At 51.5% G+C, this 14,770-nt stretch overlaps 1 protein-coding gene across 1 annotated transcript; it reads right to left on the bottom strand.

The window, feature by feature from the left end:
• Positions 1-673: 673 nt before the first annotated feature.
• N7496_008624 (putative phospholipid metabolism enzyme regulator) lies at positions 674-3,430 on the bottom strand (the record flags this gene model as incomplete). The annotated part of the gene is made up of 1 exon (XM_056701543.1): positions 674-3,430. One exon carries the CDS (start codon positions 3,428-3,430, stop codon positions 674-676), a length of 2,757 nt encoding a protein of 918 aa, XP_056553606.1.
• Between the last annotated feature and the right edge of the window lie 11,340 nt (positions 3,431-14,770).

Below are 14,770 nucleotides of genomic sequence, written 5' to 3'. Positions count from 1 at the left end.
ATGATCGTTGATCCCTGACCTCGTAGATAGCTAGCGAACCATGTGCTCCTTCATCACTCACTTGGTATCTTCTTCTTTACCAATACGCTATAATCTTAGAGTTCAGATAATCGCAAAATCAGATAAAAAGGCTTAAGCAGTCATTCCCGTGTTCGTTATCATTACATCTAAATACAAGATGCATCCAATAAGACAATATAGATACATTTCCATAGAAGGGAAAGAAGCAAGGAAAACAGCTGATAGCCAGGACGAGCAGGGAATAGAAGGAAAAAATCCCACTACTCAGGTCATAAAAAATAGCCAAGTCCATCCGGTCCGCGCTAACACGATGAATCTGTACAGAGAGCAGTCAAAGACCGAGGGAAAAGAATAAATGTTGGAAAAGGTGGCACAGCTGCGCAAGATATCTGAGAGTCAAAACTCCGATTCTGTGTAAACACAGCCATTAGACCAAATCAGCAATAGCAGCGACATCGCAAAGGGGTATACAGCGTCGCAAAGTAAAGAGACAAGGCAAGGCCAAGACAAGGGCTTTTTCGTCTCGTTACGCTGAACAAAAGAAAATAGAATGTAGGAGAATTGCAATGAAAAATGGGTAGGGCTGTCGTGATGGACATCAATCTAACGCTAAAATGTTGAAAATAAAAAGAGGTACTCCAGGGTTTTTATTTTATGCCGTAAACTGTCGTTGAGATACTCCCGGTTGATACTCCGGTTGGGGATCGGGTTCCGCGATGAGGCGGCCAGAGGAGGGAGTGGTTTCCCGGAGGGAGAGGTGAGGCGCTGTTTCGTTGCTTGGGGGCATAGAGTCTGGACTATCGGGGTTGTGCACATCGTCATCGTCGGGGACAACACGGACGGTTGAACTGATGGAGGCGGAATGGAAACGCGCGCTGAGTGGGAGCTGGTACTTAACCACGCCCCGCACGATCAGGTCAAACGGATGCTGGAGAACACGCTCCCAGCGCTCCGTGCCGCCTGATTCAGTCTTGTTTCCAGGTCGAGCAAGCCGAATCTGACCCTTCGAGGTAGACACCAAGTGACCCCAGGGAGACGCCTCGAAAGAGAGAGGCGAGTCGAAGCGGAAGACGCGGCCCAAAAGCATGGTTTGTGGGTCACCCTCGGGATCACTGATGGGATCGGTGCCTTTGTCGACACCACCATCATTACGCCCCTTCGAGTGGCCGTTCATGGCTTCCTCAACGCATTCCGCATTTCCAAGGCACCGTACAAGCTGCGACAAATACCACCGGCGTCGACTCTGCTGCACTCGTGGGGTCCGATAAAGCTCGACATCCGAGGATTGCTCTTGCCAGGTGTTTTCTGTGCCGACATATCGGCTCTTGGCGAATATGTTAACATCGGCGTCCTCGATTGTGACCGGGAAGATGTTCGGGTTCATTGCCTCGACTTGAAGATCCAGCATAATCTCTTGCTCAGAGGCCAGGACATTTTGAATGGCAACAACCTGCACATCCAGAAGTGTCTTGGTTGCGGCGGTAATGAATGAAGCAGCACCACCAGCTATAATAAGCAAGAGCAAAAGAATTATAGCACAAGAGCCATATCGAGAGAAGCAACCCCGTTGCCGTTGAGCCATATATTCCATCTGCCGTAGACTGGCACTGTTAGGTCGTCGCCCATGGCGGCTACGCGTAGCCCGCGGTGTACCCACCAACGGCGTGCGCTCGTCGTCAGCGCCCTCAGCATCAAAGTCATATACATCGCCGGCCTTTTTGTTGGCGATGGTTTTATAGTTGGGCGAGGATCGCGTATTGCTGTTTCGCGAATGGCGATATCCACTGCCGATGAAGTGTCGTGGCGACTTTAATTGAGCTTGAGGCTGAGGGAACGGCCCATCACTATCGAAGAGCGACGGGTAAGCCCCGTTGCGTCCATGGCGCCCAACATGATGGTGACGGGGAGTTATAGTGCCGCTGCCTTCAACTCGGCCGGCATTTCGACTTCCATCGGCATCCGGAACTTCACCATCCAAACTGCTATTGTATGTATTGTTTGTAAATTTCATGCTGCGTTTCACGGTAACACTATGCGAAGCATCGCGAATGGCGCCACGAGCACGACCAGCCAGCTGGTCGACTTGACTTGCCATGGATGTCGCACTCGGTGTTCGAGAGTGATACCGCGACTGGCGAGGCGGATATGGGTCAGGAGGATTGGACTCGTAAACAAAAGTCTCGTCAGAGTCAGACACGTCAGCTTCATCCACCGCGCTGGCCACCTTGGCCTCGAAAATGTCCGCCTTGCTGGTTCCGGGCCCAGTAGTGAGGTGGTTGGCACGCCGGTTCTTCTTCTTCTCTTTGCGAGGTCGGATCGTCTCCGTGGAAGGTTTCATACGTAGGGTGCCCTGTTCGGCTCGACTAGTGTTGCCTCGCTCACCAGTGGCAACACCCAACGATACCTGTGGGATTGAGGTAACGGTTTCCGTCTCCACAGTCATGTTGCGGACCGAGCCGTCCGTAGGCTTCGCTCGCGCACCAGCGCTGAGTGAAGTTGACGACCGCTGCGGCATGATTGTCCCGGGCATTCTGACTGTTCCTGTGGTATGAGCGCGACTCTCCTCCCTCGAACTTGGGTTACCGCCACTGTCACTGCCACTCTCCGTATTCTGCCTGGAGGCTCGAGGAGTTGGGTCTTCATCGATTGTGTGTAACCGGGCATCGTCCGGGGTTGTCGGCTGGAGAGCAGTGTCGCTGGACGGAGTGGATGGATTGCTGGCCATCTCCTGAACCGTCTCCAGGGAGGGACCTTGTCCCGGGATGACCCTCGTGGTGGGCCGAGGGGTGCTTCGGTCGACCTTGCCATGATCCTCCGGAGGCGTGGGAGAGGTTCGTTTCTGAGAAGTATTCGGGGCAGTCGATTCTTGATCGGTACGTCGATTCCCCGCCCATGATGGCATATTGTGCTTTTCCGGACTGGGGACATTGGCCGGTGGTTCGGGAGCAGCAGGAGGGGAGAGGAACGGTGGAGGGTTGGTGGGGGTTGCCGGCGAAGAACGCTGACCAGACGAGGATGGTATCGTTCGAGCAGAGGGATGACCGTTGCTGGGGGCTCGAGTTGGGCTCGCACGATCCTGATTGCCCTTTCGAGTCTGCGAAGCCACTCGGCTGGTGGATGGGGAATTGGCGGTGCGTGAGGAGGTTCGGACAGGGGAGGATTCGCGGGAGGAGACGGCGGAGTTGCAAGTGGACGTCGGGGCGGAATAGGTGGGAAGATTAGGAAGCAATTTGGGTACTTGGGACATGGCCTGTCCATGGGTTTGAATGGCCGGGCGAGGCACCTCCATCATGTCATTATTGCCTCTAGCCAACCGTTGCGCCGTATCCGATGCCGCCTCTGACTCCTTGGCTCCTTTAGCCCCAGAAGCACCATTAAGGTAAGGCGGCCTCTCGGACTCCGCAGCCATGGTCTCGATCGAGCCAGAGTATGCTGACACGATGCAGACAAGTCAGCAGACCCGAGAGGTAGCCTCACAGGTTGGGCAGGAACGGTGTCCGAAAATGAGTTCCAGGCAGGTCCCAAAGAGGGAAATGGAAAAAGCAAGGCGCCAACAGCGTACAGGATAGGTTTATCGGTGTAGGAAGAATGTGTTGTTGGCAACAAAGGGGCGAATGAAAAAGGTCGCAGGATGGGATGTCGAACGAGTATGTTGCGCAGGGAAGTACGGGTCGTTACACGAGTGGTGCAGTCAAGCGAATAGCCGAAATCCACATGCTGCTAGTCGGGAAATGGAGACCCCAGGGGTGGGAACGACGTGGGAGGATGGGAGGAAGTATGCTGCGAGTCCGGGGGCTGCAGGGATCGTATAGGCGATCGGGGGGAGTTGTGGGTAAAATGGGAGAGAAGCAACGAGGATGGGGGTGGTGGATTGTTTAGAAAAGGTCGGACGATCACAAAAGCACGACAGCCATTTCTGGGCTGATGCTTTGTTTCTCTCTCGGAGGGGGCTCAGACAAAACAAGAGCGTCTAGAACCGGAGGAGGCAGGAATCAAGAATTATGGTTGGCGGGATTCAGAGGCGATGGGGACCGCAGATCCGGCTCAACGTTTGGGCTTGGACTTGTTTTGAGTCCAAAAGACAAAAGTCCATGGAAAGTGAGGAGATGGTGTGGCGTATGTCCAGTTCCGCCTGCAGAGATGTCGGTGTCCAAGACCTCGGGTGAACAGTGGCTGACAGAGTGGAGAGTCAGGGCCGGGCCCAGTGAGAAGCCAATGATCGTGGCCCACGTCAAGATGGAAGGGGCCTTGCACTGCAGGGGAGCACGCGGATGACGGTCTAGAAGGGATGGTCCCGTCGAGGAAGAAAGATAATGGGGGAGGAGGAGGAGGACAAGAGGAAACAGCGAGATTATGTGGGAGGAAGTGGAGGTGGAGAAAGAGAAAGGAAGAGGGGAAAAGGAGGTTTGATCGGGATAGACGAAAAAGACGTTGAGAAGAACAGCCGAAGAAGCTGGGGGGGAAGTCAAGACGGGAGATGACACATGATGGTAATAAAACATGCAAACAGGGGGGTCTGGCCCTGGCCATGGATTATTACGGTCATGGCAATACCATTTTAATGACCGGGTCATGATGAGGTCATCGGCCAGTTTCTGCCCTAATTAATTTCTCTTTTTATTATTGCTGATAGTCAGCCATAACTAAACACTGTGGCGTTGATTAATAGATTTAGGTAGTTAGTTATGGAGAAGCTATTACTAAAGACGATGGAATTTGCAAGTTTCTTCAGGAGAGAATTTAAGGAGAGTTACTATGTCTCCACTATTAAATAATTGACCCCTGTACTAGAGCTATACATAGCTTAGAGACTACCTTAAGGAGAGTGATGCAAGTTATGTAAGGGTATAACTGCTAGTTAACTAACCTGTCGTATATCACAGATAGTATAAACACGTGAGCATATACGTTTGGTCTCGTGATATGTCTGTTACGGTCAAGCGAAAAGATTATGAATCAATTCGGTACTGTTTAAACGAGGCAACTAAATCTAGAGAAAGAAGAAGAGAAGGAAGATTCTAATCCACCCAAAGGGATTGCCTTTATAGGGCCCTCCCTTTTCGGCAACTCCCATGCAAACACTTCTCGCCAGTTCGTTCGCAAGACTTTCCGCATCTACGAATCGTAACATTGCCCCCTTGTTTAAAAGGACCTGGCCCTCCAGGTCACGTGCATTCGGGTCTTCCTTTCTGAATCGACCAATCAGATCGCTTTGTTGTCATCTGGGTGATCTGGCTCAAAGCGATCGTTTAATGCAGCTTCAATCCATGCAGTCAATCGTACTGGCGGACCTGGCAGATCTGGGTACTTTCGGTGAAACTCCATCAGCTTTTCAGGCGCATTCTTGTAATCGCGCGCGTAGTACCAATTGTCATCGTCGTTGCCGATCCACTTCGCCTTGTACTGAAGCTTTCGGTAGTGTAGGCGCACTGCCACGATCTCATCGACTTCCCATTCAGGCTCGTCGTCAACGACTTCCGGGGGTTTCGGGTCTTGTAGTTGCCCAGGCAACGGTTCTGTTCGTGCCGCTAATCGGAGTTTCTCTGCCGAAAAAACTGGGTGCACACGAATCGATTCTGGGAGGTCTAGCTTGTACGCATTACCAACCTTCTCCACGATCATGTAAGGTCCACTCGCTTGGTCTGCAAGTTTCCTACCTGGTCGGTCTAGTTTCCAGTGCCTTGTCGTCACAAATACTCGGTCACCAACACCGAAATCCTCTGCCCTACGGTGCCGATTCGCCTGTTGACGCTGACGTTCCTGCGCATGTGTAGCTTTTCTCTGCGTATCTTCCCATATTTCCTGCATCCTGTTGGTGTAATCGCTTGCTTCTTCGTTCTGCGACTCGTTCCTTTGTCGAGGTACAATTTGACTAAGCCAGTCCAAGGCTTCCGCCGGTTTCCAATCAAAGGACACCCGGGGTTCATACCCTCGTTCAACAAAGAAGGGTGAGACTCCCGTCGTTTCCTGGGGTAAAGCTGCGAAAGCGAAGTCTATCATTGCAAGATAGTCTGACCAGTCGTCTTGGTAGTAACTCACGAAAGGTCGTAGTCGCTGTGCCATATACTGATTCACAATCTCGCTTTGACCGTCCGTCTGGGGGTGATGAGAAGTTGATAGTTTTCTTTCAATTCCGAGGATTCGACAGAACTCCTTCCAGAATCCTGATACAAACTGAGGCCCTCGGTCGGAAACAATCGACTCTGGCAATCCTACCCATCGATAGACATGGTCCACGAATAACCGGGCTGTTTCCTTTGCATCAACATCTTCGTGACAAGGTATCGAAATTGGCCGTTTGCTCAGTCTGTCCACAAAAACGCAGACGGTATCATATCCTCTGCGGTCTTTCGGGAACGAGCGGAAATCCATCGTGAGATGTTGCCACGGTCTTCCAGGGATCGGTAGGGGTTGTAGTAATCCTGGGGTTCGGTCTCTCCATGCCTTCGTCCGCTTACAGATTTGGCAGTTATCCACATATCGTTTCACGTCGTTAATCATCTCTGGCCAGTGGTATCTGGCTGTAAGCATACGCTTCGTCTTTTCGATTCCGGGATGAGCGATTGACGGTTGTCGGTGGATTTCATCTAGTAATCGTGCGCGTAGGTCGCCTTCGTCGGGAACTACAAGCTTCCCTTCATACAGCAGTAGTCCTTCTTCTATCGTCCATTTCTGATCAGAATGCACTAAGTCACGATATTCGAGAAGACTCTCGCTTGTGCGGTTCGCTGATATCACCCTTTCGACCACCGGGGATAACACCGTTCTTTTCAAAATCTCGGTGTGTCTCGGAGTCGCTGGACTAGCTCCGTTAGGAGCAAATGATCCCGTAAGTCCGCAGGAGACGGGGGTGAGCTCCACGGGCAGTGGATCATCTGGATGGGTACCCTGCTCTAGTACTTCTCGGGGTAACAGGATCTGTTCGGCTCGCTGGCCGGTCGGTCGGTCCTTTCGAGACAGTGCGTCGGCCACCACATTGCCCTTCCCTGGGCGGTAGCGGATTTGGAAGTGAAACCGTGAGAGGGACTCTCCCCAGCGTACTTGTCTTGCGTTCAGCATTCGAGTAGTCATAAAATACTGGAGGGATTGGTGATCAGTCCAGATATTAAATCGATCTGTACGTTGTAAGCCCTCCAGTTCGGCTCGCCACTCTTCCAGTGCGCGGATAATCGCCAGCATCTCCTTATCGTGGGTGTAGTAGCTCTGCTCCGTAGGATTCATGGTTTTTGAGAAATACGCCACTGGATGCCAACCGTCGTTCGCTCCCTTCTGCGAAAGAACAGCGCCTAAACAACCATCCGAGGCGTCGGTTTCGATCTGCGTGAGTGCGTAAGGGTCATAGTGTGCCAGTACGGGCGTGGTCGTCAGCATGTGCTTTAGCTTCTGAAAGGCTGCTTGGCACGCGTCGTCCCATTTAAACTGCACTTCCTTCCTGGTTAATCGGTGTAAAGGCCTGGAAATCTTACTGTAGTCCTTGATGAATCGACGGTAGAAGTTGCACATTCCTAAGAACGATTGCACGCCTCTGACTGTACTCGGCGACTGCCATGCGTCGATCACTTCAATCTTGGCAGGGTCCACGCGAATGCCGCTCGTTCCGATAATAAAGCCTAAGAACTTCGTCTCCATAGTGTGGAACTCACACTTCTGGATAGCTACCTGTAGGCCTGCAGCTCGCAATCTGGTTAGGACCTTTCTAACGTGCTCAACGTGCTGCTGCTCGTCACCCTCTGTGTAGATCAAGATATCATCGATAAACGCGGTGCAGAAGTCGTCCAGATAATCTCCGAGGGCATGGTTTATGTATCGTTGGAAGGTCGCGGGTCCATTCGTCAATCCGAAAGGCATCACTTTGTATTTATACGAACCATATCGAGTGCGGAAGGTCGTCAAATCTTCGGATTCCGGGTGCATCCGAATTCTGTGGAAACCCTGCTGGATATCCAACTTGGTAAACCGCTTTGCCCTCCCTACTCTTTGTAGTAGTTCGTCAATCAAAGGGATAGGGTAACGGTCTTTCCTAGTCAGTTCGTTTAACTTCCGGTAGTCCACGCAGAATCGGAGGCCTCCACCTGGTTTCATGGCCATTAGGATTGGTGAGGCGTACGGTGCTGTGGAGGGTACTATAAACCCTTTCGCGAGGTTTTGCGTGATGTAATCCTTAGCAAAGCGTAGTTCTTCTTCACTCATTTTGTACAAGGGACAGTAATTCAAGTAGACAGATCCGTCGAGTTCAATCCTGTGATCGGGACTACCTCTCAGTGGTGGCAAAGTATTTGAATCGATCTTAGAAAAGACATCGATAAACTGATGATAGGCAGTTGGGACACGCGCACGAATCTCCTCAGCTTCTAGTGCATGTTCTGGGCTCTGCTTCTCTTCGAGAATTCGATCAATCTGGGCTATCGAGGTTACGAACGTCTCTGTTCCTTCACGTTGCATATGACGGTGGAAGCCGACTCCTCCGATCGCTGCAATCTCGATACCTTTCCGGGGAAGATCGTCGACCTCAAGTCTCTTCTTCTGGGAAATAACTAACTCGTCTCGGAGAGATCGGTTCATCTTGCCCACTGAGTCTTCTTGGTGGGAGGCTCCATAGGTTGTTCGAATCGTTCTTCGGGATTCCTTCACGATCTGGGCTTCTATTAACTGGTCTCTCCGGTCTGCGTCCTTCTGGTGGAGATCGTTGACTAGTGGTCGCTTCAGGATCTGTCTCGGGATAGGTTTCACCATGCCAGTTTTTACCTGGTCTTGTAGCGAGGGCTGGTCTGGCCACAAAAGCCTTCGGTTCTTGCAATCAGGAAGTATCCCATAGGTTTCGAACCATATCCTTCCGAGAATCAGGTCATGGTTTCCAAGATCCGTCACCAACATGGTCTGACGTTGTTGTACGCGCTCATCAATCATCAACGAGAGTTTCACTGCGTGGGTAATCGGTTCTCGTAAGGATCCGTCAAACCCAGTGATCGGACACTCTCGGGGGAGTCTTCTGGTCCGTAGGCCTAGGCCATTAATCATTGTTTTCACAAGGTCGTAGTCGATAAAGATATACCCATCTGCTCCGGTATCTGCAAGGCAAGAAACGCTCACTGTTCGTCCATTGATAGCTACTCTAGCTTGAAAGGTTAAACTATCTTCTGCAGAGGACAACAGTTTCCGTAAATCCACCTTTGACACCATCGAACCTGGGATGGAGACTTGCCCCAGGTTTACTCTTTTCCCGAATCGCTATCGTTCTCTTCCGCGGCTTTCAGGTCGTCCGTCTTCTTCAAATTCGAATCCTTTCGCTTCGGTTCGGCGGCGGCGGCAGCAATTGTGGGGGTGGACTTCTTGGTGGGGCAGTTTCGAGAGATATGGCCCTGTTCGCGGCACACAAAGCAACGTCCTTCCTTTAGGAGGGTAGCCTTCTCCTTGTCATCAGGGCGGTTTGAGGGTTTCGAGTTCTGTGGGTCGCTTGAAGTACGATTCGAAGGGTTCGTACGGTTCGGGTTACGGTTACTTGCACGATTGGCGATCTGCTGCGAAATTAAACGGGCAGCAATCTGACACTTCTGCACGAACTCTTCAAGGGTAACAGAGCCTTGACCTGCATCAATCATCACCTGGTTCTGGAGGAGGGCAGGAAGCTTCCGGTACAGATCACGCTTTCGAAGATCCACAGGCTGTTCGGCCTCCTCCGCAAGGTAGGTAAATTCGGCCAGGAAATCACCGAAATCCTGCTTAGGCTCCATCTTTAGGGCGAGGTAATCGTCACGGGCAACTTGCTGATGGTTCGGGTCGTGGAAGACACTCTGTAGGTGGTCGAAAACGTCCTGCGCAGTTCGGTACGCGGCGGTAGCGTCTTCTTGCATTCGGGGGTTGATGTGTCGGAGTGCCTTTCCTTCGCAGCGACTACTCACGTACGCGAGCTGGTGGGCAGAAGTTGGATAGTGGTCCTCGTTCAATAGAAGCTTACGCTTCATCTCGGTCTTCCAATCCTTGAACTTCACATCCTTTCCGTCGTTGAACATGGGAGGATCAGGCATCTTGGTCGACTTCCTGTTACCAGCAGTAGAAGGGGTCACCGAGGCTTCTCGCAACACACGGTTATCGTCGGTTCGCATCATATTCATCACGGTCAACAGGCTATCACGCTCCTTCCGGAGGGTTTCAGTTTCAGTTCGCATTCGGGCGTACTCCTCCTCCACCTGCTGGTCACGGGCAACGGAATCCTCTCGTTCGGTCATTGAGACAATCTGCTCACGGAGGTCGACGATCTCTTCTTGGTGGTCGGCGGTCAGGGCAGCAATCTGGCCTTTCAGGTCTTCGATATCCTTCATGCGGTTGCACAAGACCTTCCATGCGGTCTCGGGGTCTTTCTGGATCCAACGGATCAGCTCGTCGGTATCGGTCACCTCGATCTTCTCAGCGTCGGGCTGCTCATCGAGGGTCAGGGATCTTCTGCCACCACGGCGGGGGCGTTCGGTCACGTTGCTAGCCATCTTGGTGCAACGGTTCTTCGTAGGTTCGTTCGGTTGAGTGGTGTAGTCACTAGGTAGCTAGAGAGCACGTATGTACGCGTCTCTTCGCTCAGCCAGTGACTAGAAGGAAAGATAAAGGGTGAGATTTAGTTGTATGTTACGGTCAAGCGAAAAGATTATGAATCAATTCGGTACTGTTTAAACGAGGCAACTAAATCTAGAGAAAGAAGAAGAGAAGGAAGATTCTAATCCACCCAAAGGGATTGCCTTTATAGGGCCCTCCCTTTTCGGCAACTCCCATGCAAACACTTCTCGCCAGTTCGTTCGCAAGACTTTCCGCATCTACGAATCGTAACATTGCCCCCTTGTTTAAAAGGACCTGGCCCTCCAGGTCACGTGCATTCGGGTCTTCCTTTCTGAATCGACCAATCAGATCGCTTTGTTGTCATCTGGGTGATCTGGCTCAAAGCGATCGTTTAATGCAGCTTCAATCCATGCAGTCAATCGTACTGGCGGACCTGGCAGATCTGGGTACTTTCGGTGAAACTCCATCAGCTTTTCAGGCGCATTCTTGTAATCGCGCGCGTAGTACCAATTGTCATCGTCGTTGCCGATCCACTTCGCCTTGTACTGAAGCTTTCGGTAGTGTAGGCGCACTGCCACGATCTCATCGACTTCCCATTCAGGCTCGTCGTCAACGACTTCCGGGGGTTTCGGGTCTTGTAGTTGCCCAGGCAACGGTTCTGTTCGTGCCGCTAATCGGAGTTTCTCTGCCGAAAAAACTGGGTGCACACGAATCGATTCTGGGAGGTCTAGCTTGTACGCATTACCAACCTTCTCCACGATCATGTAAGGTCCACTCGCTTGGTCTGCAAGTTTCCTACCTGGTCGGTCTAGTTTCCAGTGCCTTGTCGTCACAAATACTCGGTCACCAACACCGAAATCCTCTGCCCTACGGTGCCGATTCGCCTGTTGACGCTGACGTTCCTGCGCATGTGTAGCTTTTCTCTGCGTATCTTCCCATATTTCCTGCATCCTGTTGGTGTAATCGCTTGCTTCTTCGTTCTGCGACTCGTTCCTTTGTCGAGGTACAATTTGACTAAGCCAGTCCAAGGCTTCCGCCGGTTTCCAATCAAAGGACACCCGGGGTTCATACCCTCGTTCAACAAAGAAGGGTGAGACTCCCGTCGTTTCCTGGGGTAAAGCTGCGAAAGCGAAGTCTATCATTGCAAGATAGTCTGACCAGTCGTCTTGGTAGTAACTCACGAAAGGTCGTAGTCGCTGTGCCATATACTGATTCACAATCTCGCTTTGACCGTCCGTCTGGGGGTGATGAGAAGTTGATAGTTTTCTTTCAATTCCGAGGATTCGACAGAACTCCTTCCAGAATCCTGATACAAACTGAGGCCCTCGGTCGGAAACAATCGACTCTGGCAATCCTACCCATCGATAGACATGGTCCACGAATAACCGGGCTGTTTCCTTTGCATCAACATCTTCGTGACAAGGTATCGAAATTGGCCGTTTGCTCAGTCTGTCCACAAAAACGCAGACGGTATCATATCCTCTGCGGTCTTTCGGGAACGAGCGGAAATCCATCGTGAGATGTTGCCACGGTCTTCCAGGGATCGGTAGGGGTTGTAGTAATCCTGGGGTTCGGTCTCTCCATGCCTTCGTCCGCTTACAGATTTGGCAGTTATCCACATATCGTTTCACGTCGTTAATCATCTCTGGCCAGTGGTATCTGGCTGTAAGCATACGCTTCGTCTTTTCGATTCCGGGATGAGCGATTGACGGTTGTCGGTGGATTTCATCTAGTAATCGTGCGCGTAGGTCGCCTTCGTCGGGAACTACAAGCTTCCCTTCATACAGCAGTAGTCCTTCTTCTATCGTCCATTTCTGATCAGAATGCACTAAGTCACGATATTCGAGAAGACTCTCGCTTGTGCGGTTCGCTGATATCACCCTTTCGACCACCGGGGATAACACCGTTCTTTTCAAAATCTCGGTGTGTCTCGGAGTCGCTGGACTAGCTCCGTTAGGAGCAAATGATCCCGTAAGTCCGCAGGAGACGGGGGTGAGCTCCACGGGCAGTGGATCATCTGGATGGGTACCCTGCTCTAGTACTTCTCGGGGTAACAGGATCTGTTCGGCTCGCTGGCCGGTCGGTCGGTCCTTTCGAGACAGTGCGTCGGCCACCACATTGCCCTTCCCTGGGCGGTAGCGGATTTGGAAGTGAAACCGTGAGAGGGACTCTCCCCAGCGTACTTGTCTTGCGTTCAGCATTCGAGTAGTCATAAAATACTGGAGGGATTGGTGATCAGTCCAGATATTAAATCGATCTGTACGTTGTAAGCCCTCCAGTTCGGCTCGCCACTCTTCCAGTGCGCGGATAATCGCCAGCATCTCCTTATCGTGGGTGTAGTAGCTCTGCTCCGTAGGATTCATGGTTTTTGAGAAATACGCCACTGGATGCCAACCGTCGTTCGCTCCCTTCTGCGAAAGAACAGCGCCTAAACAACCATCCGAGGCGTCGGTTTCGATCTGCGTGAGTGCGTAAGGGTCATAGTGTGCCAGTACGGGCGTGGTCGTCAGCATGTGCTTTAGCTTCTGAAAGGCTGCTTGGCACGCGTCGTCCCATTTAAACTGCACTTCCTTCCTGGTTAATCGGTGTAAAGGCCTGGAAATCTTACTGTAGTCCTTGATGAATCGACGGTAGAAGTTGCACATTCCTAAGAACGATTGCACGCCTCTGACTGTACTCGGCGACTGCCATGCGTCGATCACTTCAATCTTGGCAGGGTCCACGCGAATGCCGCTCGTTCCGATAATAAAGCCTAAGAACTTCGTCTCCATAGTGTGGAACTCACACTTCTGGATAGCTACCTGTAGGCCTGCAGCTCGCAATCTGGTTAGGACCTTTCTAACGTGCTCAACGTGCTGCTGCTCGTCACCCTCTGTGTAGATCAAGATATCATCGATAAACGCGGTGCAGAAGTCGTCCAGATAATCTCCGAGGGCATGGTTTATGTATCGTTGGAAGGTCGCGGGTCCATTCGTCAATCCGAAAGGCATCACTTTGTATTTATACGAACCATATCGAGTGCGGAAGGTCGTCAAATCTTCGGATTCCGGGTGCATCCGAATTCTGTGGAAACCCTGCTGGATATCCAACTTGGTAAACCGCTTTGCCCTCCCTACTCTTTGTAGTAGTTCGTCAATCAAAGGGATAGGGTAACGGTCTTTCCTAGTCAGTTCGTTTAACTTCCGGTAGTCCACGCAGAATCGGAGGCCTCCACCTGGTTTCATGGCCATTAGGATTGGTGAGGCGTACGGTGCTGTGGAGGGTACTATAAACCCTTTCGCGAGGTTTTGCGTGATGTAATCCTTAGCAAAGCGTAGTTCTTCTTCACTCATTTTGTACAAGGGACAGTAATTCAAGTAGACAGATCCGTCGAGTTCAATCCTGTGATCGGGACTACCTCTCAGTGGTGGCAAAGTATTTGAATCGATCTTAGAAAAGACATCGATAAACTGATGATAGGCAGTTGGGACACGCGCACGAATCTCCTCAGCTTCTAGTGCATGTTCTGGGCTCTGCTTCTCTTCGAGAATTCGATCAATCTGGGCTATCGAGGTTACGAACGTCTCTGTTCCTTCACGTTGCATATGACGGTGGAAGCCGACTCCTCCGATCGCTGCAATCTCGATACCTTTCCGGGGAAGATCGTCGACCTCAAGTCTCTTCTTCTGGGAAATAACTAACTCGTCTCGGAGAGATCGGTTCATCTTGCCCACTGAGTCTTCTTGGTGGGAGGCTCCATAGGTTGTTCGAATCGTTCTTCGGGATTCCTTCACGATCTGGGCTTCTATTAACTGGTCTCTCCGGTCTGCGTCCTTCTGGTGGAGATCGTTGACTAGTGGTCGCTTCAGGATCTGTCTCGGGATAGGTTTCACCATGCCAGTTTTTACCTGGTCTTGTAGCGAGGGCTGGTCTGGCCACAAAAGCCTTCGGTTCTTGCAATCAGGAAGTATCCCATAGGTTTCGAACCATATCCTTCCGAGAATCAGGTCATGGTTTCCAAGATCCGTCACCAACATGGTCTGACGTTGTTGTACGCGCTCATCAATCATCAACGAGAGTTTCACTGCGTGGGTAATCGGTTCTCGTAAGGATCCGTCAAACCCAGTGATCGGACACTCTCGGGGGAGTCTTCTGGTCCGTAGGCCTAGGCCATTAATCATTGTTTTCACAAGGTCGTAGTCGATAAAGATATACCCATCTGCTC

This window comes from Penicillium cataractarum, assembly GCF_028827025.1.
Source record: "Penicillium cataractarum strain IBT 29864 chromosome Unknown utg000007l, whole genome shotgun sequence".
Taxonomy (NCBI): domain Eukaryota; kingdom Fungi; phylum Ascomycota; class Eurotiomycetes; order Eurotiales; family Aspergillaceae; genus Penicillium; species Penicillium cataractarum.
This window is presented reverse-complemented; position numbering and strand designations above follow the sequence as displayed.